General features: G+C 42.6%; 1 protein-coding gene across 2 annotated transcripts in view; it reads left to right on the forward strand.

The window, feature by feature from the left end:
* Nucleotides 1-25,192, forward strand: part of FBXW8 (F-box and WD repeat domain containing 8) — a 109,101-nt gene that overhangs the window by 57,502 nt on the left and 26,407 nt on the right. For both annotated transcript variants that reach the window (XM_081036816.1, XM_081036817.1), the window contains exons 6-7: nt 10,764-10,960; nt 13,561-13,767. In XM_081036816.1, coding sequence (XP_080892942.1) covers nt 10,764-10,960; nt 13,561-13,767 — 404 coding nt within the window. The remainder of the gene's footprint in view (nt 1-10,763; nt 10,961-13,560; nt 13,768-25,192) is intronic.

Below are 25,192 nucleotides of genomic sequence, written 5' to 3' on the forward strand. Positions count from 1 at the left end.
TAAAGACCTGGACTTGCTCATTCTAATTCCTAAGAGTTATAAGAATATATTGTGCTACCCTAGTAATATTGAGCACAGCTAGTGCGTAGATTTTGGTTTCTAAATATCATTAATTCTTCAATAAAAGGAACCAGGGCTAAGGCACGATGAGTTTGGACATGTCGTGAGGTCAGAAAGTAAAGATGTTTTTTAAAAAAATGCAGGAAGGTGCAGTTTTTATTTATAGGAAAAGGAACCAAACTAGAGCTCCCAACAGCCAAATCAGGGACAATTTAAACAACAAAAATTGTTAGCAATGGATTATAAACTATAGAATAAAGTAAATATCCATGAGTCCATACTGATGTAAATCAGGGCAGAGACAGCTCTTCCTTACAGTAACATTTCAATTAATACATGGAGAAAGGATAATGAAAATAGAAAACATTTGGCAAATCTGACAATAATAATTGTTACAGGCAAGAATCATCAGTGGAAGCTAACATTAGTATGATGGGAAATAAGATATTTTCATATTCTCAAATTATCTCTCCACAAGAGAAAAATGGTAACTTGGTATAGAAACCTGACAATAACACCGTAACCATGTGATGAAACTTACATTTTCAGGAATGAGATATTGACACGCACCTCCCAATGTCGCATACCGAAGACACATCTGTGCTGTTTTGCCAAAAATGCCTAGCCTGATTTTAAACTCGAATAAACATCAGACGACTCAGAGACCTTCTATAAGCTAAATGTTCAGTACTTTTCAAGTGTCAAGGTCGTGAAGGACAAAGAAAACCAAGAATTGTCCCAAATTGGAATAGATGAAAGAGACATGACAGTTAAATATGATGTGGAATTCTGGATTGGATCCTGGACCAGAAAAAGAATGTTGGTGGGACGATTGGTGAAACTCGAGTGAAGTCTATAGATTAAACATTATATCAACGTTAATTTCCTGGCTTTGATCATACTATGGTTATATACTATGTTAACATTTGGGGAAGTTGGGTAAAGGGTATACTGTAACTCTTTGTATCATTTGTGCAACTTTATTGTAAGTCTGAAATATTTCAAAATAAAAAAAGTGTTAGGTTATTAACTTCAAAATTAAAAAAGGATGTTAGATTATTAAACTAGATTCTTTTTTCTCATAGCAATTTTTTTTTTAAATTTTTATTGGGGAATAGTGGGGAGCAGTGTGTTTTACCAGGACCCATCAGTCATTGTCCTTCAGTCTAGCTGTGGAGGGCGCAGCTCACTGACCCATGTGGGAATCGAACTGGCAACCCTGTTGTTAAAAGCTCGCGCTCTAACCCACTGAGCCATCCGGCCTCCCCTTCTCATAGCAATTTAATGCCATACTTTCATATGTTAAATGATTACTCAGAAAAGAATGTTCCTGTTCATTTTCTGTTGTCTGGCCAAACTAGGGACCTGAGATTAGAATCTGTTTTTGTGGTGATGGTTACTTAGGGATTCTCAACACAGGGATTCTCAATACACGTTTTGTTTTGGTATCTTATTTATCTTTAAGCCATCCCTCCCTCCCCGCCCACCTTTTAAAAAATGCATGATGATGAATATCTAATCTATGGTATTTAGTTTCCAAAGAATGGTGTAGCCATTTTATTTTAAAATGGCAATGTTTAGAACTATGCTAAAGGTTACATTTTTTTTTTGCCACAACTTAAAACTTACGATGAACAATTGTCAGTTGTATATGTACAATGTGAAAGGGAGACCTCATTCTTCAAAATTATTTTAGTCTGAAGACCACTGGCCTTAAGACAAGTGAATCCGTGGGTCTGGAGTTCGGGGGAGAAATGTGTGTTGGGCTGTTTGTATCCTCCTCACACAGGGGGAGATGGGAGAACCCCAAACCTGTAGGGTCCTCCAGACCCAGCTCAGCTACACTGGGCAGGTTTGCATTTGAATCTGGATGCCTGCGTGAGAGGTTCGATTACCTGAGGCTTCCATTTTCTTCTCACTTGGTTCCAGGTAACTCAAAACGGACTGCCGTTTTGCCATAATCTAAATACATGTGGATTTTTTTTCTATTTGTTTGAACCATTTAATACTCTTATTGAAAGGGAATTAATTGACAGTATGATCAAGATCTTTGGAGGATTTGGAATGGCATTTCTAAAAGCTGCAAAATGTCATCACTGGAATTTGCAATGTAAATCTGTTCTGAGAAGTCATTGAGTTTCTAGTGTAGCTACCGGAAACATTTCTAAAACTTGTATTAATATTTGTTACTTTTACAAGTTAATAGGTTTTACTTTTTTTTCACTGATAGCCTTTCAAATTATTATTCTTAAAAATCCTTTTATTGTGGTACAGAGGAGTAGTGTGGTGAACCCCCATGCACCCATCACTCAACTTCAACAGTTACCAGTGTCGTTCTTAAATGACACTGGGAGGTTTCTAAATATTATAGTTATGTCACTCAACATATGAGTGCAACTATGTTTGAAGATAGACATATTTTCCTCTTGGGAATAAGCAGAGAGAGAGACACAGAGAGAGAGACAGAGACAGAGACAGAGACAGAGAGACACCTAGGAGGCCGAGACCTACTGAATGCCAGCCCAGGCCCTGCGCTGGTCTGATCTAAGGTGGGCCATGGCGGGAAGTCACATCTTTAGCCTGAAGCTTCTTTCATAAAGTCAATCTTCATCTTGATTGAGCCTGTCTATTGTCATTTTGCACCTAAGGTGACATCCTTGGAATGTCAGTAATCCCTTTATCCAGACCAGAGCAGGAAAGTGCAGAATCCCTCATCATTATCCTTGTCCCTTGATTACCATCTCTATGAGAACTATTAACTATCCTTCACCCACCTATGTGAAAGAAGTACCTCTCTCTCCAATTTACTGTTATCCAATCCCTGCTTTGTTTTCTCCCACCCCCTTAACCTACCACCAGTGGGTTTCATGTAGCCCTCCTCTGATGCTACATATAAAATAAGCTGCAAACCGCCATTTTGTGTAGCATCTTCTCAACCTGTTGAGATTTTGCTTCCTGGCAATTGTCATCAGTTTGGCCCAAATAGACTCTTACAAGCTTTCTCTTAGGCTGGATGTTTTTCGTCGACATCATATTACTATCTATAAAGATGTGTAGACAAGTTATAATAATTGTTTGATGTAGTATTACATGTAGAAAAACAAGTAGTACCAAAAGATACATAGTAAAAAGTGAGTGTTTTTTCTCTGGCAACAAACACTTGGTCCCCCGATTCCTCCAGTCACCCGAGTCTCTTCTCTGGAGGCATCGATTACAATCAGTGTCTGATATACTCTTCCAAATGTATTCCATATTACGTTTCTGTCCCTCAGTTACATTGTAAAGTTAGTGGCTGCAGGCACAGAGGTCCCTTTCACATTTTCTGCTCTCTCGGCACTTCCCCTTGGAGAAGGGATGGTCCACATTCTCCCCATCGATCTGTTTTTCCTTTGACTTAGCTAACTGTAAATTCTTCTAGTATTTAATCGCATTGTCATAGTCTTTTTTGTTTACGGAATCTCTTCATTTTTTTTATCCTTTTAAAAATGTTCTTTCTGTCTGCTTTGAACTTGAAACTACTAAATATATTTAACGTTTTTTCTACTTGACTCCCTTTCTGCTTTGTCATCTCATGGCTGGTCACTGCTTTGCTTATGCCCTAACCAGTCATGTCATTGCTCCAAAAAACCCATTCAGAGTCTCTCACTTGTCAGTGTAAAATGCAGCTTCCAGAGTGCCTCATAGTTACTGTTTGTTTGTTTGTTGCCACAAGCCACAGAGTTCAGCTTTGGAGCTGTGTTCAGCTGGAATGTGGAGGATTATATGCTCGGTGGATGCAGCACCCAGGTGAAGGAAGACGAGTCATTCCGCTTTCAAGACCCTCAGTGATTTAGCCCTTTATGATTCTCGTTTGCACTGGCATTAATTGCCCATTGGCTACTTCTTCCATGGAAGCAAAACTTTTTTGTCCTCTCAGATTTCATGCCACCTTCACATCTCTGATGTACATTTCCTGGTGATGTCTGCACTTGATGAATAAAGGGGTACATGTTCAGTGAGCGCTATCAGTGTATTTACAATTTTCATTTAAAGGCCTTTTGTTGCAGAATGTTTTTTGACTCCTGCTTGGTTTCTGATCGGCAAATGTTTATTTGTATTGTGGAAATCGAGATTGCCAGCTGTCTTTAGCCTCACTCAGTGTCTCTGAACTGCAGTGAATCGATCCCGGCTACTTAGCCCTTATGAAGCTGAGAACAAGCCTCAGGTGTTTATTGTGCAAACACCATAGAACTGGAGCCCATGGCTAAAATGAATTCTAATCGAGAAAGCACTAAAGACCTCGAGACAAACTCTGTAGTTCTAGAACTGACCAGTCTGACTTTCTTGTTAACCTGTTTTAAATTTTATGGTGCGTGAAAAAGATCAAAGGGAAGGGACAGTACCAATTGTGTTTTTTCCCCAAAACCAGTTCTGCAGTTATTTACCTTTCAAACAATTAACATAATTACCATTATGCTAAAAAGTAATTTTGGAAAGTTCTGCCCTGAGCTCTTACGACTCCACCGGGACAGTTTTAGTTGGGACTTATCTTTTTGATGGAAGCCTAATTGCAATTTTGGCTTTGTACACACAAACAGAAGCAGCTAATTGTTTAGGCAAATAGCAGATTAATTTAAATATGCATCCCTAATAAAACAAAAATGGTACCCATTATGGTCCTTGTTCCCATGATGAGGAATATAAATATTCTGTGCAAGTACCATTAGGCGGAGGTCTTAAGGATTGTTGACATTATTTCACAGTGGTAGCACTTTCCTGATACCAAGTAATCTTTACAAAAGCTAGCATAAATCAGTTTAAACTCATTTAGATCCCATTTCCGCTATGTGCAGTTTCATTACCACACTCTGGCTGGCCTCCTTTGGGAGGTGGGAGGGGCATGCTGCAAACTGGCATGGGTGCCGGTCCACAGCTGCCAAGCGGGCTTTATGTCTCCTCAAAAGACTGGCCATCGTTAGTCATGTCATCGTTAATGGCTGTTCCTAGTCTAAGGTGAACTTGCAGTACCTTCAGCCCTGCTGCCCCTTGTCAAGGTGGAGGGTCCTGAGCCCAGAGAGCAGGGGTCTGCCCAGCCCTACTCCTGTGTCCTTTACGGGGCCGATGGCCCTCACTTACTGTGTGCTTGCAGATTTTTCGAGATTCCCCTTTTCATTTTGTCTGCATCCTTTTCGTATTTCTCACGATTGAAACAGCGTCGTTGTGATCCCAGCACTAGCTCAGAGTTCGACATCTTCTATCCTGCAGTTTTGTCAGGGAGACAGAAAGACACCTGCTCTCCTTTCAGTGTTCCTGGTGTGGGAGAAATGGGGCCAGAAGCTCCAGCTCTGAGGGATGATTCCTGGTTCCGGGAATGCCGGCAGTGACGGGCCTGTCAGGTCACTAGGAAGGAACTGCACAGAACCTCCCTTTACGTTTGGTGAGACGTTTTCTCTTGTTTCACCTTGGCCTAGCAGGCAGAATAAATGTAGCAGACACCTGTCAGGGTGCCACCTTGCTCTGAGGTCCCTCGCCAGCCCCTCTACAGGTGGGCCTGTTCATAGTACTTGGATTAGTGCTTTGGCTTCAGCTGGGTGGGCAAGGATGGGGACCCCTGGCCCTGGGGGCATTTGATTCCCGGACTTCCGTTGGGCCGCAGAAGGTCAGTCTCATTGTGTGCGTGGAGTAGAAGACTTTGTGGTGTTGGGGGAGAGAGAGAGAGAGAGAGAGAGAGAGAGAGAGAGAGAGAGAGAGAGAGAGAGAGAACATTGTTGTAGCCTCTTTTGTGTTTTGAATTGCTACAAGCATTAGAAACAAACATGACCTATGTCTCCTCCATTCAGCCTAAAGAAAAGCAAATCACAAAAAACAGTCATTCATGACAAGGCGCAGGAAAAGGGCAACCCTTCCCCCTACGTCCAGCCGGTCTCAGGAGCCAAATCTATATTATTGCTGGGTCTGCAGTATGAGAACACGTGGCCTTTCACATGAGTTTACGTCACAGGTTTTACAAATCGTCACCTCCCTGAGAAGTGCATTGATTTGACTCCGATAGACATTGACTGCTTCTTCCTTATGTCGTGTAGTGGACTGGACCTGGTTGGACTTGAAATGTTTGGAAAAGTTAGCTGCTCCTGTTGGGATCTTGAAATAGTGTGACAATGTGGCCAGAAGTTCAGCTTGTCTGTTGCCTTATTGTACTTGGCATATATCTGTTCTATCATATTTTAATGCTTCTCGTCAGTGTGAGTTTTGTAAGACCAGGGATCATATCCTGTTGGTATACCCCCACATTGAGGTGTTTGGTAGGTGCCACTAGAATGTCAGCTCCAGGAAGGCGGGCTTTTTTGCTTAATTTTGCCTTGTTCACTGTCGTTTCCTCAGTGCTCAGAATGGTGGATGGCCCAAAGCAGGGGCTCAGTAAGTACCTGGTGGCTGCGTCGCTGCATTGATTTCTTTTTTTGTTTGTTTTGTTTTGTTTACAGAATTATTTTTTTTTTAATTTATTGGGGTGACAATTGTTAGTGAAATTACATAGATTTCAGGTGTACAATTCTGTATTACATCATCTATAAATCCCATTGTGTGTTCACCACCCAGAGTCAGTTCTCCTTCCATCACCATATATTTGGCATTGATTTCTTTTTGGCTAAATGTGGGTTAAATGGATGATAATCTGTGAAAATATTATAAAACATTGTTATAATTCAAGTATTGACTGTTCTGAGTCTTTGCAATTTTGATGTTGTAAAAGTAGCCATGATATAACTATATTAACTAATAAATTGGCCCTTTATGAAATTAGCTTTCACTCGAAACATCCCTCCCTGTTAGCTGCTGTGTCTGTTCCTGCCCATCTTGACCATGTGGTTTGGGGTCAAATATCCAACAATACAGTTGCAAAGTGAAACTGTAAATCTTACCAAGGCTGTTGGATTTAATAATGTTTAAAGTGATAGTGCAAGAGTACTAGATATGGTCATTACATGAGTCAATATAAATGGCTTTTTTCCTTATTTAAGTCTCTTTAAAAGATACTTGCCTGCTTATGCAAAAATAATAACAGTGTATGTGGGGTTTATAACATGTAGACATACAAAGTATGACAACAATAGCACAGAGGCTGGAAGGGAGGAAATGGAAGTGTGCTGCCGTGATAGTCTTACACTGTCTGAGAAATGGTATGATACCACTTACAGGCAGACTGGTAGGTCACAGGTGTATGTTAAAATCCTAAAGCAACCACTGAAATAACACAACACAGAGATGTGGCTAATAAGCCAACAAAGGAATGAAAATGAAATAAGCATTAAATATAAAGACACATGGCAAAGGGGGCGGATTGGAAAGTTAGTGCTCGTGCTAACAGTAGTCAGAGGGAGCTGGAGTGGCTGTAGCAATGGCAGACAAAGTATATTGCAAAGCAAAGATAAGCAGGGAAAAAGTGTAAAGAGGGGACATTTCATCTAATGAAGGGTCAGTTCATCAAGAGGACATAACCCTAAATGTTGATGCACTTAGAAGTTCGCTTGGAGGACTGACCTTGCAAATGATAATGGCATCATTGACAAGTGAGGGTCTGTCCGCGTTCTACACTTACCAGCTGAAGTGGAGAAAGTTGACATAAAGACCATGACACAACAGGCCTTCAGAAGAAAAGGGTGTGACCGTTACATTGATGGAACCCCAGAATGTATTTTCCAAAAAGACCCTTCTCAGGATAGCTTTGTGAAGCTCAACCTTGCGGTGAAGGGTATTTTATTGCATGCAATTCTGTTGGAAAATGATGCCAACAAAACCAATACTTGATTAATAATGAAAAATGTGTTTATAGATAAACTCCATGTGTGCTTAGAGTGAGCTGTGGTTGAATAACTTCCACACTTGGCAGAGCGCAGGGTGAGTTTACGTCAGTCACTCATCGATCTCATAGTTATTTTATGCCCTTGTAGATGCAGCTGCTCATCCTGCACTTTTGTAGCTAAATCCCAGCCCAGCCTCATCACGTACCAAGTGGCCTTGGACAGTTGTTTAACTACCTGGAGCTTGTGTCTCTTCTCTTTTGTAAAATGAGGATGAATAAGGATGGCTGCTCCTCCCAAGATGGAAGTGAGCACCCGAGCGTACAGATGAAAGCGTCTGAATGTTGGAAAGCTCTATGCAAATAGCGATTTTTTATTTCTCATCACTGTAGGTTGTGATGTCTGCAAGCAAAGGCAATGCGTCTTGGAATGCGCTTGTCTCCTGTTTAATGTGTAGAGCCACTGGCATTTTCTGCAGCATATCTGTTTCTCCTGAGTCAGAAAGGAGAGAATTTGCCAAAATGTTTGCCGGGAAATGTGTTATAGAACGTTTTCTTTTGAGATCTGCTATTCCCCAAGTTTATCATAATTCTTGATATTATGTACTTGAGATATCGAGTACTCTGTGTTTTACATCTGAAGCAGCATTTAACTTCAAGAGAGCTCTGCTTTTGTTTATAATCACCTACTTAGCCTACTGACAGTTTAAAAGTCTTGCAAAGCAGCCCAAATGTATTATTTTCTTCTGACTATATATTTATTTAGTGCTAAGGGATACTTGACAGTAAGATCCTAAGTTCAAAGCATTTCTTGTTTCAAGACAGTACAAGGCAAGAAAAAGGAAAGATGGAAAGATGGATGGCAAAGAGAAGAAAAATGAAAAAGCTTAGGTAATAGGAAGTTACAGAACTAGGACTGGATTTATGGATGAGCAGTTGGGAAGAAATTCATGCTATTAATAGATTAAATACGCTTTATAACACAGCAGGAATGAAAGAGTACGTACAACTATATGAGTGACCTGTCTCCAGCATTTTATATGGTTTATCTCCTTTAGTTTGTCCTGTGTGGTAGGTAATATTATCTTCAGTTTTACAGATGAGGAAACGGGCTCACTTTTAAGTAGTTTGCCCAAGGCCTTCGGCTAGCAAGCGGTGAAGCTGAATTTGAACTCAAACAAATAGCCGCAGACTATGTTAGCTCCACAAATTATTTCTCAGTGAATTTTGAAAAATAAAATGAATTGGAATTGGAACAGAACATTATCCAGCACGTGCAGAAAGTAATTCTTTTCTTGGGCAAATTTTTGAGGGAAAAGAAGTAGCTTAGTGAATAGGAATGATAAAAAGAAATTATTTGGTGAGCAAAAAGGAATAAATGGCATTTCAGATACAGAAACGTGTATCTATCTGGTAGAAAAGTGTAAGTTCCTGTAGACTGCTGGTTCTTAACCTTGAGCATTTGCTCAGATTGAGCATTTGCGACGCTGATGCTGCTGGTTCTAGGACCTCACTCGGAGACAACTGCTCTAGACAATTCGAGAAGGTGGAGACACGACCAGTGTGTGAGAGCAATTCATCTGGGTGGCAGCATTCAAGGTGCTGGGGAGAAGGACGTATAGGAAAATCAGTTTTTAACAAGTGTGGGATAGCCAAGGTCACGTTTACAGCAATGCATAAGAAAGCACCACTGCCAGCTGGGGCTACAAGAGGGTGCTAGTGAGGAAGGATGTACAGTACTTACAAGAACCACTTGGAGTGTGCGTTAGGGCCGTTTACACGTATTGCTAGCGTCTAGAAGAGCAGTGCCAGGCCTAGAACAAATGCTCAGTGATTATTTGTTTCAAGAATGAGTGCACAGATAGAAGAATGAGTTAAGAACTCCATGTGTTAAAACTACTCAGCGACAAACATACGTACTCCCATTTTTGTTAGGTCTCTCTCATAAAAACATTTTTTAAAAATGTATCTTTTTGGTAAAGGTAATTTCTGGAAAACATTTCAGAATGTACAAGAAACTGTATACAGTTAATTTCCCTCCTACTTGTTCTTATGTTTTCTTTCTGTAGAGGCTAGTCACTCACTATTAACAGTTTCTTATGTATCCTTCCAGGAGATTCCATTTTGTGTGTGTGTGTGTGTGTGTGTGTGTGTGTGTGTATGTGTGTGTGTGTATGTGTGTGTGTGTGTGTGTTTAAATTTTTAAAACACAAAACTAGTGTAGCATACTATATACCACTATTTTGTCCTTTAGTTTTTTCATTTAACAATATATTTTGGTGATCATTTCATATAGCTTATTTATAAGGCTGACTCTCTTTTCTAACTGCTCATTTTATTTAAATTCCAAACTTTCCAGGTAGCATTATTTAAGCAGTTTTCTTTTGATGGACATTTAGGTAACTTCCAATCTTTTGACAAATTAAAAACATTACAGTGACTATCCTATATGCATTTCTAATTTGCTAAATATTATCAAATTGCCTTCAGAGGAGTTGAATTAGTTTACATTCCTACCAACAATTAAAGAGAGAGCCTATTTCCCCATATTCTCAACAACAAAATATTTTATGAAATTTTTGTCAGTTTGATTGATTAAAAAAATCGTATTGCATTATAATTTTTATTTGTATTTTTCTAATTGTGAGTGAATTTTTACATTTTTTCTTTGTTTATATGTCAGTTGTATGTCTTCTGTGAACAGCCTACTCATGTCCTTTGCTCACTTTTCAGTTGCTTTTTTTTCCTTATTGAATCTTAGAAGCCCTTTATTATGGAAATTAGCCTTTTGTTTTATGTGATGCAAATATTTTTTTTAACATTTTATCATTTATCTTTTAATTTTCGTTACATTGAACAGTCATTTGATAACTGTGCATATTGAAGTGAATTTAAAATTGTTACCTGCATTGTGTTTTCCACATAGGAGTTCTTAATATTTGGGATCTAAGGACTGGAAAGTATCCTATCCATCGCTTTGAGCACGACGCGAGAATACAGGCACTGGCCCTCAGCCGGGAAGGTGCGACTGTTGCCACAGCTTCTGCTTTTGATGTTGTAATGCTGCACCCCAATGAGAAGGGCTGTTTGCAGATAGCTGCAGAATTCGAAGTTCAGAAACTGGTGAGCTTTCAGTCTCGTCATTTCATTTTTCATTCTTAGCACCTGTGGGTCTAACATAAACAAGTAGGTGAATTAGTTTACATTCCGATCAACAATTAAAGAGAGAGCCTATTTCTCCATATTCTCAACAACAAAATATTGGCCGCTCCCATTTCGTCAGGGCTCCCTGTGGGCCTCACATCTCTAAATCTCACTACAGCCTTGTGAAAGAGTAACGGTGTTCCCTGTTTACCGAGAAGCCAGTGGAAACTTACGGCAGTGAATGGGCCTGTCCCAGTCTCAGAGCTAAGAAGGGGTGACTCACACCCCAGGGCTGACTTCAGGGCGCGAGTTTCTCACAGGCCTGGGGCTCAGCCTCTTTCACATTAACGGGACGTTCACCCCTGGAAACCCCAGGTCCGCTGATGTGAAAATGAGTTCAGCGGTATCATCCCGGTCCCCGTATGGGAAGGAAGGTTTCCATCCTCAACTTTCTTCATCCCAAGATTTTCTCACCTGGAATTAAGAGTAACTTCAGAGCGAAAATAGATTAAGTCAGTGATAATTGGGTAGCCGTGTTCTAGGTTGTCACGTGTGAAGCTGACCTGACCTTAAGAGATCTTTACAGAGAGCCTCTTTCTGAGTTCAGTTGTACACGAGCATCTACATTTGTAGGGGAGGAGACGATTTGGTGGTAAGAAGGGAGAGCTCAAATCTGTCTGTGCTGAGTTTGAATTTAATTTACACAAACTTGATTTTGGAGTGTGAACAGAAGAGCCAACATCGAATAATGAATTCATGGCCTGACTTTGGAACAAATGCTCTTCCTGTCCCTTTTCCTCCTGGTAGAAATCTTGTTAGAATCGAATACCTAAAAAGCCAGGGTGTCACTGCTTCCCCCCCCTAAGCTTCTTGTCCCTTTAATGATCAGATTTCTGCACTTTGGGTTTAGTGTTCCTCCTCAGCCGCCTGAGGCTATTATCCCATCTTGGGTTTATTAGAAAAAATGTGAAAGTACCGTATTTGTTTGTTTTCAAAACTACCATAGTGCTTATTATCTGGTCTCCGACTAAAGAACAGTGTAGACCAGCGGTAATTATATGAACTCAGGCAATTACTTAAGATGTGAGTCCCGCTATAAAATGTAAATCCTGCCTTGGCAATAAGGGGACATCCTGGCTCAGACTAGAAGCTTTTCCACGGAGTTTTACAGCTCCCAGCAAATGGCACAGCCACTGTCAATCTGAGCTTCTCAGTCTGTCCAAATTCCAACATTAAGATGAAATTAATGGCTAGGCAGAGGATGTGGATTTTAGGAAAATAAGAAATGAGTTTTAGACTAGAGAGAGGAAGCAAGCAACCACTAATGGAGGCATGTGTTATAACACCTTTTCTGTGTTGTGTCTCCCCCTGGACGACGGGTTACCCCTGAATACACTGTCACTGGAGCGGCAACCCCCGCCCGGCCCCGAGAGCTGGCCCCTTCTTGTCTTCTGCAGACAGGCTCCCTGAATCGCAGTGGCAATGTCCCGTGTTTGTCACATTAGCCTGGAACATCCGTCCTTAATGATGGGCCCTCGTCTGTGGATGTGGGGCCACCACTCACACTGCTGGGCCCGAGGATGAGCAGCGTCACCCGGATGTTTGCTGTCAGAAGCTCCTCTGCGCAGCCCAGGCTTTGGGCTTTTGAACTCATTGGGCTTATTGTCAGGGCAGTGCTCTCCGGTTACACCGTGGATTTTCATCATCGCACAGCGTGGCTCACATGCTTTCGTGCTCAGAACTTACTCCAGGAGGTGAAAACCAGTTGTCCCTTCCCTCCTTGAAGGCAGCCATTGTTAGAAGATTGGTGCACATACACGCCCAGTACATCACATACTTCCTCTGCCCCACCTTTATACACATTAGCACACTGGATCCCATCACCTTGCTTCCTTACGTTTTCCTCCATAGTTACCTTAGAGATAATCCCATTTGTATCGGTTTATAAAGAACGTCTTCATGCTTTTTACTGTGACTGCGAGGTATTCCGGTGCACAGATGTAGTGTAAGTTATTTAATCGTCCCTTAGTCACTCACGCTTAGGTTTTTCCAGTTTTTAGCTATGACAAAATAGTGCTACAGCAAATAACCTTGTACACAGTCGTTTGCATAAATGTGAGTTTATTTGCAGTTCCGAGACGTGACTTGCTGAGTCAGAGCATACGTGCATTGACATTGAGAAAGGTGTTGCCAGATTTCCCTCTATAGAAGTTGGACCGATTACATCCCACCAACCATAGTGGGATCCACACATGTGGTTGTTCCCCTTCACTTGCAGCCCTGTTGTCTTACCAGACTATTTTCTCTTTACCGATAGGACAGGTGAGAACGGTATCTCAGTGAATTTTCACTTTATATTCCTCTTATTGCGATTGTATTGTGTTTCTTTTACGATGAGCAGCTTTTCATTTGTGTAGGAGCTGTGTTTGATTTCCTGTGAACTGCCCCTTTGCCTGTCTTTTTCTAGGGGGTTGCTGGTCTTTTCACTAATGTGTAGGAGCAACTGTATATGTTTTGACCAAGGCAGGATGAATTGCAGTTGGGACCTGAAGGACTAAACAAGTCTTATCCTTTACCAGGTTGACTACCTTGAAATAGTTCCGGATACCGGAAGGTACCCTGTGGCCGTAGCCACTGCTGGAGACCTGGTATACCTGCTAAAGGCTGACGACTCTGCCAGAACCCTCCATTACGTCTACGGCCAGCCTGTCACCTGTCTGGATGTCTCAGCCAACCAGGCTGCTTTTGGAGTGAAGAGCCTGGGATGGGCGTACGAAGGAAACAAGGTACAAAAAAAGTGAGATGTGCAATTAACAAAAAGAATATCAATTTTTATTTTTTAGAAGCCAGTTAAAAACTTAAAGCTCTCTGATATATTTTTAAGACATAGTCAGAAAATATATATTTAGCATGGTATAAAAATACAAGCACTTCAAAAGGTATAAAATGAAAAAGTAATTGTTCCCTTTCTCCTTCTTTCTCCCAGCCCCATTCCACAGAAGAAATGGTTAATAGTTTTTAGGTATCCATCTAGAAAAACTTAATGCATATGTAGGTACATTTATACACTTAAAAACATATCTTTGTAGAAATGAGATAATAGTATACATACTGTTCTGTGCCCAACATTTTTATTTAGTAATATGAGGTGTTATCAAACAATACGGTCAATGTTTAAATAAAAATGTATTACAGTAAAAGACATATTGTCATTAATCCCTCTCGCTTTGAACCCACTTAGCCCATCGTTCTTGTCACTTTTGGAAGCAGTTCTGGAAGTCCTCTTTCATGAGTGTCTTTAGTTGTGCTGTCGTGGCTGCCTCGATGTCCTGAATCGATTCAAAACGTTTACCTTTCATGGTCATTTTGATTTTGGGGAAGAGCCAGAGGTCACATGGTGCCAGATCCAGTGAATAAGGTGGATGAGGACACACTGTAATGTTTTTATTTGACAGAAATTGCTGAATACCAGAAGCGATGTGTGACATTGAGCGCTGTCATGTTTGAGGATGATTTATGGCACACTTTAAAACACACCTTCTCTCAACTATAGCTCACACCGACTGACTGCACTGAACAAGTTGAATCTTGTCACACACTGGTACTAAGGTTTGATGCACAGGTTCCCGTATTGAAGATCCCTGCCTTTCCGTTGGATGGCACTTGGCAGCCGCAGTAACCGTATTTGTTGATCGCAACGGAAAGTCTCATGTCATTCATCACTTCTGGTATATGGCCATTTTTGTCAAATAAAAACATGATGTCTCCTCATCCACCATATTCACTGGATCTGGCACCGTGCGACTCTGACTCTTCCCCAAAGTCAAAATGATTCAGGACATCGAGACAGCCACGACAGCGCAACTAAAGACACTCACGAAAGAGGCCTTCCAGAACTGCTTCTGAAAGTGGCAAGAACGATGGGATAAGTGTGTTCGAAGGGAGGGGGATTAATGGCAATGTGTCTTTTACTGTAATAATTTTTTTTTTAAATGTAAACATTCACTGTAATATTTGATCACACCCTGTGTACCTTGGAGATTAGTCCATGTTGGTGCATACCAAGCACCCTCTTCCTAGGGTTCCAACGTGCGCTTAGTGTTTAACCAGTCCCCTCACTGGTGGGCACTTAGATTGCTTCTAGTGTTTGAGCTATTATAGACAATGCTACAATGAATGTTGCAACTTGTAAAATGTATCTCTGGGATACATTCCTAGCAATTATGTTGCTTGGTCAGAGGGTATGTGCACTTAATATGTTTTACGGACGTTGCCAAATTGCCCTCAAAAAAGGTCGTATCAAAATTTACGTTCTCACCAACAGTGCATTAAAGTGCCTCTGATACTCAGAGCCAGAAGCAAGGAGACAAGGTTTTAATTGAAATTCTTTGCATGATAGCTAAATTTTATCACTACCTAGCATTTTAGCCAGACTGTCGGCCAGGTACATAGTATTAAATGTCTTAAAGCGGATTTATGGGACTCTCTCTTCCAGTGGAATCGGGCAAGGGAGGGATAAAGTTTTGTTTTGTTTTCCCTCCCATTTGCCTGCTCTTGACCCCGCTGACAGTGGTGTAATCCCTGGGAAGAAACTTCTCTGACCCGGTGGCTCCTAAGGGAGGAGGGCCTTCTCCACACAGCAGTAGTGTGAACTGGAGAGGAGCCAGGCTCTGGGCGCACACGTTCCACTCCCAGCCCTACCGCCTACCACCCCGTGGGACCTTAAGCAGGTTGCTGAACTCTCTTCACACCTGTTTCCTCATTTGTAACAGAAGGGGTCATAACAGTACCCACTTCACAGAATTGTAGGATTAAATGAAAACGTGCACGTAAAGCTTGAAGCGGAATGCCGGGCATGTAAGTGTGAGTTAACCATCACTGTGTGTGTCCTGTTATCTCCACCACTCGCAGCTCGATTCTGGCCTCTGGTTGTGATTTTTACGTCGTGTTTTCCCTGATATATAGTCACCTGTCAGGTCAGATCTCTATGTCGGTGTTCCCTGGTTTTACAACTTAGTAATCAAAGAGTTGAAGCGTCCTGGATTCCAATTCTGTATTCTTCAGCCAGGAAGATAGATAAAGCAGTGAAAATCTGTGTGGCTTGCTGTAATCTCCGTGTGAGAAGGGACACCCTTTGTGCTCAGGTCGGCCTGTTTTGTTGGGGCCTATTTAGCATGTGTTAGCTAAAAATCTGTGATGATATAACTCCTGTGTTTTGTCTCCCGGGGAAGTGGAGGAAGGGGACAGCAATTGGTTTCCTAAGGCAGTTTCCTTTCTCGGGCTTTGAAAAACCTTTCTTTTCCGATCCCTGGTGAGCTCATTTGTTGAGAGAAGAAAGACTTTGTATTTGCTTTCTAATTTTTCATCCATTATGCTTTCAAGTTTGGGTTATCTCATTTATTTCTCAAGTTCTCAGTATAGGGAGGTGATAGATATATTTAATACAAGCCTGGTTTAAATTTTTCATATTTTCAATACATTTTTTATCTGGCAGGTTCTATTTCTCTTTGACTTATGTGAGGGAATTTATTTCTATGCAGTTGAATATTTTGATAAAATCGTAGTAGATACATTTGAGAAACCAGTTAAAGAGATAGTTCAGCACAAAATTAAACTGGGAGCGTCCTTTAGATACTGATGTAAACAGGTACTTTTTTGGATGCCTCTGGAAATTTCCAATCCAATTAATTATAAGCATCAACTGATTAATGCCTTAATTTTATGAAAATTCATTTTTAAAAGTTTATAGTTTCTCAAATAACTTGTTCCTGGTATTTTTCATTGGTATTTTAAAATTGAGGGTGGAAGTCAATTTACTACAAGAATGTGTTTAAGTATCCCTCTGAAATCTAGCGTTCAGTCATCCCAGTCCTTTGTGAGTATAACCAAACCTCCAAACACTTGTTTTGGGTGGGTGGCTCCTTGCTGTTAGTAGCGCTGGTAATAACTTTGCATTGAGATGTTTCTTCAGCACGAACGCCAACCACCCAGATGGGAAGGAAGTCAAGCTTTGCCTTGAAACTTTCCTTATTTGTGCAGAGGCATCTGATTATGTGTAATGGATTTCCTGCTTCCTTGGAAAAACCTGGATTTTTAAGAAGTGTAATTGTCAGGTAACATTTCTGTGTGAATTAAGCCATGTCATCCTGCTGTCCTGTAATGTCATAATTCCCAGATAGTCTCACGTGTGGCGCTCAGTGTCACTTTGCTTATGAGTGCCTTATTTTGGTGCTGTCTGTGCTTGGGCCTGGCAGCACTCGACCCAGCATATTTTATTTGGTTGGTGTGAGACTGTTAGTGGTAGAGTTTGCCTGGAGCTGCGTACACGTGGGGCTCTGTGTCTGTGCCTTTGGCCTGTATCACTCGGCATCAGGTGAAGCTTTCATGAGAACAGAGAGTTTGGTTTATCTTCGTTTGCCCCTGATACAGAACCGGGCTTTAGCTGCAGTCCATTATGGATTCACTATGGTAAAAGCAGACAGTGAAATCCAAATGGGGATAGAGAACACATTTTGGTCAGGAACTGAAATTTCTTTAGCCTGTAGGAGTATTCCAGAGGTGTTATTTTGTTTCATTGGAGATATCTTTGCGTCATGTGATGATTGCATAGCATTTTATAAGTCCACAGCTGTTTGAGCATCAAATAATAGGGGTTCAGAGTCATCCATTCATATAGCCAGCGAGCCAGCCCATCGCGTGTTTATCGCAGAGAGTTACCGAGCACCAGTTGTGTTCCTGGCATTGCAGCATTAAACAGCAGTATGCACAGGTTTCAACAAACTGGTACTTGTCAAGGAACCTAACTCTGTTAATAAACAGTTTTCTAAGGAAACAAAATTAAATAACAGTGAAAACGTATCCATTTAGCCTAAGAAAAAAGGCTTGTGAATACAGCTGATCTAATCATTCCCCGCTTAGGTAGGAAGGATGAGAGAGAGTTAGTGCTCTGGTACATCTAGTTTGCTTACGGCACAGGGACTTTTGAATTTCAGAGGTCAGAGTTAAGGGCACACTTGGATTTGCCAGCATTTTCTTTGGCCAACTAAAGTCATAGGGAAAAAATGGCTATGACCTGTTTTCACTCTTTGTTAAAAGATCAGCTCTTTAAACATCTTTTTAAATGAATGTATTTTGACTAGGTAATGCGTTCACCTGATTCAGAAATCTAAAGCTACGAGCGGGAGGGTGTGCGGTGGGACCGCCCCTTTCCACTCCTTTCATCCTGCCACCCAGTTTCTTTTCCTGCAACCAGATCAATGTCCTCAGTTTCTTGTGCATCCTTCCCGAGATGTTTTATGCATATGTAAGCAAATTAGCCATACATGCCCTCAATCCCCTCTTTTTAAAAAGTATAAATAGTGAAATACCCCATTATTGTGCTGTACCTTGCGTTTTCCTGCAACAATTGCTTGAAGATTATTTCACCATTTCTTATGACATCATAAAGAACTGTCCAGTGTTTGGTTGTTGTTTTTGCTCTTTGGGTTTTTTGTTCTGTTTTTTGTGATTTTATGGTTTTACACCTCGTGGAGGCACCTTAATTAATCCGGCCAGTCCCCGGTCGGCGGACGTGAGACTGCTTGCGGTCTTCTGCAGCTGCGCACGGCGTTCAGACCACGTGAATGTATTTGTAGGGTTAGTTCCTCAAAGGAGACCTTCTGGGTCAAAGGAGGCTGAGCCTTGGTAATTCTGACAGCTGTCGCCCTCTGGAGATGGTGCCCTCGGAAAGGGACAGATGGCAGTGCACCCCGTTCCCCTAGCAGTTCCTTGGCATCTTTTCTCTCGCTGGCTTTACAGAAAGATCAGAACAGAACGAGGCCAGAAGGAATATACAGAGATTTGTCTGGTCCTGCTCTTCATTAGATATTTTTGTGGCACTGCTCTCTGCTTTCAGGATGGACGACTATTCATTTTGAATCACATGGCTTTACGTACAACCAGTCCAGTGGGGCTGATAGCCCTCTTAGGCCACTGTTACGGAGAAAAGAGCTGCAACACACACTGATATGTGGCCTTTCTTGGCTTATTTGGTACCATTTGAGGGAGCAGTGATGGCTCTATTAAGACAGTAAGCTGACCTGCCTCTTTTCTGTAAAATGAGTTAAGACACGTGACCTTTGGGCTTCTGTCCGTCATCCATGTTCCTGGAATTTTTGATGAAGGGCTTAGATGGTTTAAGTGTTTACCTGTTGTGTTGAGCTGTTCCACCATGGGAGGCTCCCGGATGGGTAGCTGAGGGCATCTTAAATGGGTTGAGGAATCCATCGCTCTGCTGTTTCTTCTCTAAGGAAATCTCCTAAAGGCCATGCTTACTGCTGGCAGAAATGACTGGGCAGGAAATTGGTGCTTTGTCATCAGTTCCTGTGTCTTGCAGGGCAAGGGGTACGTGGTGAGAAGGGCCACTCAGAGGTCTTTTACTTTTAGATGAACATGGATTCTTAAGTTTTGCTGTTGCCTTCCTGTGTTCTCAGACATCAGTGGCATAAATGATCTTAAAAGTAGGCATTGCTAAGTGGCATATGACTATAAAAGAAAACCAGTGTTCTGCCAATTTCTCTGGCCTTATCTCTTCACCATGCTGCAGTATGAAAATCAGAGTCAATAATGTTAATATGTCTCTTTGTGCCCAAACATTCCTTTAAGATTTGTTTCTATGTCTCATAATTCCTGAATCTGTCAAAAATACTTGCACCCATGAAAACATATTTATGATAATGTATCATCTTTATTAATTCTTTTGCTCCCTGAATTAAATTTTGCTCTCAGAGGTGGAGGGTGAGGGGATAGAATTGTCTCATTTAAGAGCATTATGTTGACGATGAGCCTCATGCCTCCTAAAGGAAGAGAGACACCCACTTAGAGCTCTTAGCGTCATCCTGTGTATGTGGACATATTTCCTGATTTAGTTCTGAAGTGCTTGGCATGCAGTGGCAGGTTGTAGTAAGCAGCACGCGGCCTGCATCCTAATCAGGGAGATGCAATGAAGTAACCCGAAGGCTGGATGGGTTTGACAAGGACGCTGGCCTGGCGCTGCTGCCTCAGCTTACATCACACTGGAAAGTAATGGCTAACGTCTCCTGTGATAAGCAGCTCCTTCACACGGATGTGAAGAGACTCTGGATTGGCTGCGTGCGCTCATCACAAGTTTCATTATCTGTCTGAGAGAGCCTTAGGATTCAGAAACAGTGCTTGTGAATTCTGACCACGTGCCCCCATCCCTGCCCCAGAGTATGCAGTCTGGCTTTTCTTTTGTTCAGGCTTCCATTCCAGAGAAGGATTAAAAACTTACTCTTTGTCGAGCAGGATGAGTACTTTAGAATTGGAAGTTCACAAAGTAAATGTCTCATTTCCTTTTCACTTTCATCATAAACCTTTAAAATGTTTTACCTTTACTTTCTCCTTGGAGTAGTTTAGGAAAAGAGTTCTTGGAGACCAAAGTTTTCCAGGATATTGAACGATGCTGACTCCCAGAGGATCCAGTTTTGTTGCCGAGGCTACTGTCATTGTTAGTGACCATTTATTGAACACGTACTATCCTCTAGATTTCTGGTTGGCACGGGAAACAGAGAGGAATCAAACATGACCTCTGTCTCAGGGCTTACAGCCTTGCGGTCTTAAACGGCAACTTGCCATAGGAAAGGTTTTCTCCACCCTGAGATGGGCGTGAAGTCATAGGCACACCCTCTCAGTGAGCCTGCTGAACTCTAGAGTGATGAGCAGTTATGCAGATAAGCAGATGAGGACTGAAACGTTCAGATGCGTTCTGTACGTGTGTTAGTATTAAAGTGGTGTCAGTCAGTGATAGAATTGCTAGTGTGATTTCATAATACATGACATTCCCCTCACATGTTGGGAGTACCCTGAAGGACCCTCTGGGGCCCTCGGGATTCTCAGGACACAGCGAGAAACCTCTGACCTGGGCCCCTTTGAGGACCTGACCACTTCTCTTCTGTACAGCCATGATGGTGATTCTGCGGGAAGTAGTTCTCGGAACGCTGCTGCTGCTTGTGGAAGCTAAGAGTACTTTGGATCTCTAAGTGATTCCGAATCACTCCTGCGAGGGAGGCCGCACTTACAGAAAGGAAATACAGGGAAAAGTGTTTTCCACTCAGTCAGAGTAGTGGTATAACCACTGGGGACTGAGCAAGGGTTTTGGAATCAGATAAACCTTCAGCAAGTTTACGTACATGCCTCGGTTTCCCTGCTTGGAAACAGGATCGTACCTGGGGAAGGTAGGTCCTAGGATTTGTATGTTGCTGGTACTTGTTAGGTACTGAGCACCAGTACCTCCCCATCCCCACCAGCTTTGGGGTCAAGTTGGAGTTCATCAGGGAAGCCTGGGCAAGAGGGCAATCCAGGGCCGGCCCAGTGGCTCAGGCGGTTAGAGCTCCATGCTCCTAACTCTGAAGGCTACCGGTTCGAGCAACAGGTCTGGAGGAGGGGTTTCCAGAGGGGGCCAGGAAGCAGCATTGGGGTGACCCGGGCCTGCTGGAGCACAGGTACTGAGGGCTAACGTCACACTTGTAGAGGTAACAAGCAGTTTTTCCTTCTTTGCCAGACTCATTTTCTAGAGAACTGCCTTGAAAGAATGCAATTAGAATAGAAAGGGATGGGTCATTTTAGCTTCTTGCAGAACGAATGCAGTAAGTTAATGTGAATGCTGAGTCGCTTTGTAGAAAGAAAGCCTTTGAGACGTGAAGAGGAGAGGGCACTGTGTCTTAAATATCTTTTGTCGTCACTCGCACTTGCGTAGTTTTTGTATACCAATGACATTTGTATTATTTTCTAATTTTCAAAAACATTGATCCGTGTTCTTGAAGCTCCGAGCAAGCTTACAGGAGCGTTACATTGAAATATACGCTGATCATTGCCTTTTCGCTTGTTTGCCTTTTGAATTAAGCTTAAAATTTTATTTATGGCCCAATTTTTCTAATGGCTTTCTTGATCATGTACGTGGAATTTCCATTCCACACCCGTGGGAGACTGTGAACTTGGAGTGGATCTTAGCGTTTATCAACTTGTGGGCAGGTATGGCTTTGGTTTCTTCATGCCAGATCAGCAAGTAGGTTTGTTACAAGGGTTGAAAATCAGTGTATTTTTCAGTTAATGAAGATCTGGAGGATGGCTGTTAGAAATGTTTGCCTGTGTTCTACAAGTAAAGACAGTAACACCGTAGCATAGGCTACAGGCTTTCCATCCAGACATATGTATCGAGACACTTGAGACTCATGGTGTTGGTTTGGGGGAGGGCAGGAGAAAGGCACACAGAAAAGGGCCAGTGCGAATTTGAATTTCAGAATACTTAAGACAGTTTACTGTTTTGCAGTACAATAGCAGCTTAAGCCAGACTCATGAAACATTACAAAGTAGAGAACTTTGGATTTTTATTCCACACGTAAATGATTATGATTTATTAATTTACTCAGCACTGCAGTCTCCTGGAAGGCACTGTTTTAGACAGTGGGTTTATAATTAACTTATCAATTATTGAGTTGCAGAGGAGTTGTAAGGGACGCAGAGTCACTGTCTCAAGCATTCTCTCAGTGTGGTGCTAATTTACACACCGGGAAATCCGGATTTGAAGATGGCGAAGGAAAACTCCAGCCCAGTCCGCCCTTGAATGCTCACATTCCACATTAAGGGACTCGGGTGGTGTGACGAGGTTTACAGGGCGGCTGGATGGGGCCAGGGAGCGTCTGACGTGTGCCACACACAAAAAGCAGCTCTGCTGTGACCGGGGTTCCAGGCTCTGCTCACCTCCTGCTCCATCACGGTCCATTGATAGGGGACCAACTGGCTGAACCCGGACCGAATTCAGTACCCAGAATTCTTGGGATCTTTCTAGGTGAGGACCTCTGGCGCAGGCTCCACCTACTCCCCCAGGTGTCTCTGCACTATGGCGTTTCCTTGGGCCGTGAACTCTTACCTCACGTTCACAAGAAGTTTTAAAATATATATTGAGATTGAAATGGAAATAGATCTTCTCCAGCCCCTTTCCCTCACTTGCCCCTGCCCTTTCCCCACCTTTGCTGTCTTACCAGCCGCTGGCACCTCTCCTCATGTTCCATGTCAGGTTTTGTCAGCAAGGGCTGTGGGTGAGGCCCTGGTGCCCGCCTTCTGCCTGGCCTTTAAGACCAGGGGTGTCAGGCCCCCATTCTCCAGTCCCACACCTCCAAAATGAACCCCTGCTTCTGGACTATGCCCCGTTTATTCCTGATTAGGTGTGGTATTCCCCTCCCCTCCTGTCTCTCCTTGTCCTTTCAGGAAGGGTCCATCGAGAGTCCCACTTATGGAAGGAGCCTGACCAGCTATCCCGGCTCTCAGTGACCATCCTCTTACCGACTCCACAGCTCCCATTTTCATCCTCTTAACTGCTCAACACTACTCTGAACCAGATTGGCATCAGTTGGGAGACAGGAAGTGAGCATTTAGAGCCGAGAAACACTTTTTTAAAGGCTGAAATTTTGGCTTGGGAGGCAGTGTAGGTATACTGCAGGTGTTCTCAAACACCCGCAGGTGTCAGAAAAATATGGCTCTATGGGCCCAGCCCCAGGCTTCTGATTCAGGGACCCTGGGCGGGCCCGGGAATCTGAATGTGTGATAAGCTCTGCTGGTCCTGTTGGTCCAGGGGCCGTACTTCGAGAGCCCGGGGTAGGGGTTTAAAGAGCACGGGCTTGGAAGCCCACCCACCTGGGTTTGAATCCTAGTTCCAAAACTTCATGGTTGTATAAGTGGTTTGACCTCTCTGCACCTCCGCATCTCCATATGTAAAGTGAGTGAAATCATAGTACCCACTTTATGGAATTGTGGGGATCGGGTGAGAGAAGCGTGTGGCAGTGTTTGAACCAAAGAGAACACTGTAAACATTGGCCATTATTAATAACCATTTCTGCCAGGAATCAGGAAGAGGCATTGGTGGCAGACACTGACACGGGACTGAGAATAGCTGAGCTCTGCCGAGCGTGTCCTCAGCTACTGTTGCTACCTGTGTAATTTGGGGCAAGGTACTTAAAATCACTGAAGCCCCAGTTTCTTTATGCATGAAGTATAGACAGTAGTATTTGTCTGTCTTCCTCTTGGTGGTTGTCAGAATCCAATGGAAGGATGTTCTGAAAGGATTTATGTCGGAGGCATATCATGATTGCTACCCACAGCTAATCCTGAGTGTTCTTTACGTGCAGGGCACTGCTAAGCCTGCCCGTGCAGCACAGTCCAGCACCTCCGCGCTGTTACAGGTCGTGATGCCCTCAGGGTGTGAAGGGGAGCCCGTGGGTGGACTCTTTGCCTTCCACTAAGGCCCCCGTTGTTCACTGTGATTTCTTACTCTCCTCCATCAGCTGTCACTTGTTTCGGTCATTTGGTTTTAGCCACATCCTGCCTGTCTACCCACTTCAAAGCCTTTGTCTAGTCTAACTTGGGGCCAGACTAGCAGTTGCCAGGCTAGTCAGGAGAAAATGGATACCCAAGCTGTAAGTGTGATAGGCTTACAGCTAAGCTACCTGTACCTTACGGTCATCTCACTTGTAATCTTTCTGTTTTTAAAATAATCCCAAATGCTTTTAATTTTAAAGAGTGCGTTTCATAGTTTGCAGCCTCAGTCTTCCTCCCAATATAAAATAGATTTCATAATAACTTTTTTCTCATGGGGACTGTGATTAGTTACATGTCGTTGATATTTGTGAAGAGCTTTGAAACTATCCATGCTCTTTATTATGATGAGGCCTGTTGGGAGCATAAAAAGGATTTTCAGCTTTCAGTCACACATTTGCATAATAATTATAATCTCTTCATTGGACTAAATGCTCCAACGGTGAACATTTCCTGTTCATTTTATGTACCCATGAGCCATTTCTTTGTGGTCACATCTTTGCCTTATTCTAGCGCTAGGACAGAGATTGTGTGAAGAGGTCGCCGAAGCAAAGCAGAGTGTGTATTCTGCTCACTGCGCCGAGCAGACCTGCCTTCCCTTATTCATTATTTCCAGCACCCATGGCTGTGGATGGGGAGAGAGAGAGACGTGGGTTGTGTCTTCTGCCTGCGTTTTCACCGGAGTGTACTCCTGCTCTCTGGGTTCCTTTCAGGCTTAGGTCACAATAGGTGTTGGTTTGGCCTCGCTCTGGTCCTTTTGTAGACATCTGCCCACATCACAAAGCCCCGAGTTTGGCACCGTCTGCAGTGATTGGCAATGCCTTCCCGGGCAGAGTCCAGTCC

Source organism: Rhinolophus hipposideros (genome assembly GCF_964194185.1).
Source record: "Rhinolophus hipposideros genome assembly, chromosome: 24".
Lineage (NCBI taxonomy): Eukaryota > Metazoa > Chordata > Mammalia > Chiroptera > Rhinolophidae > Rhinolophus > Rhinolophus hipposideros.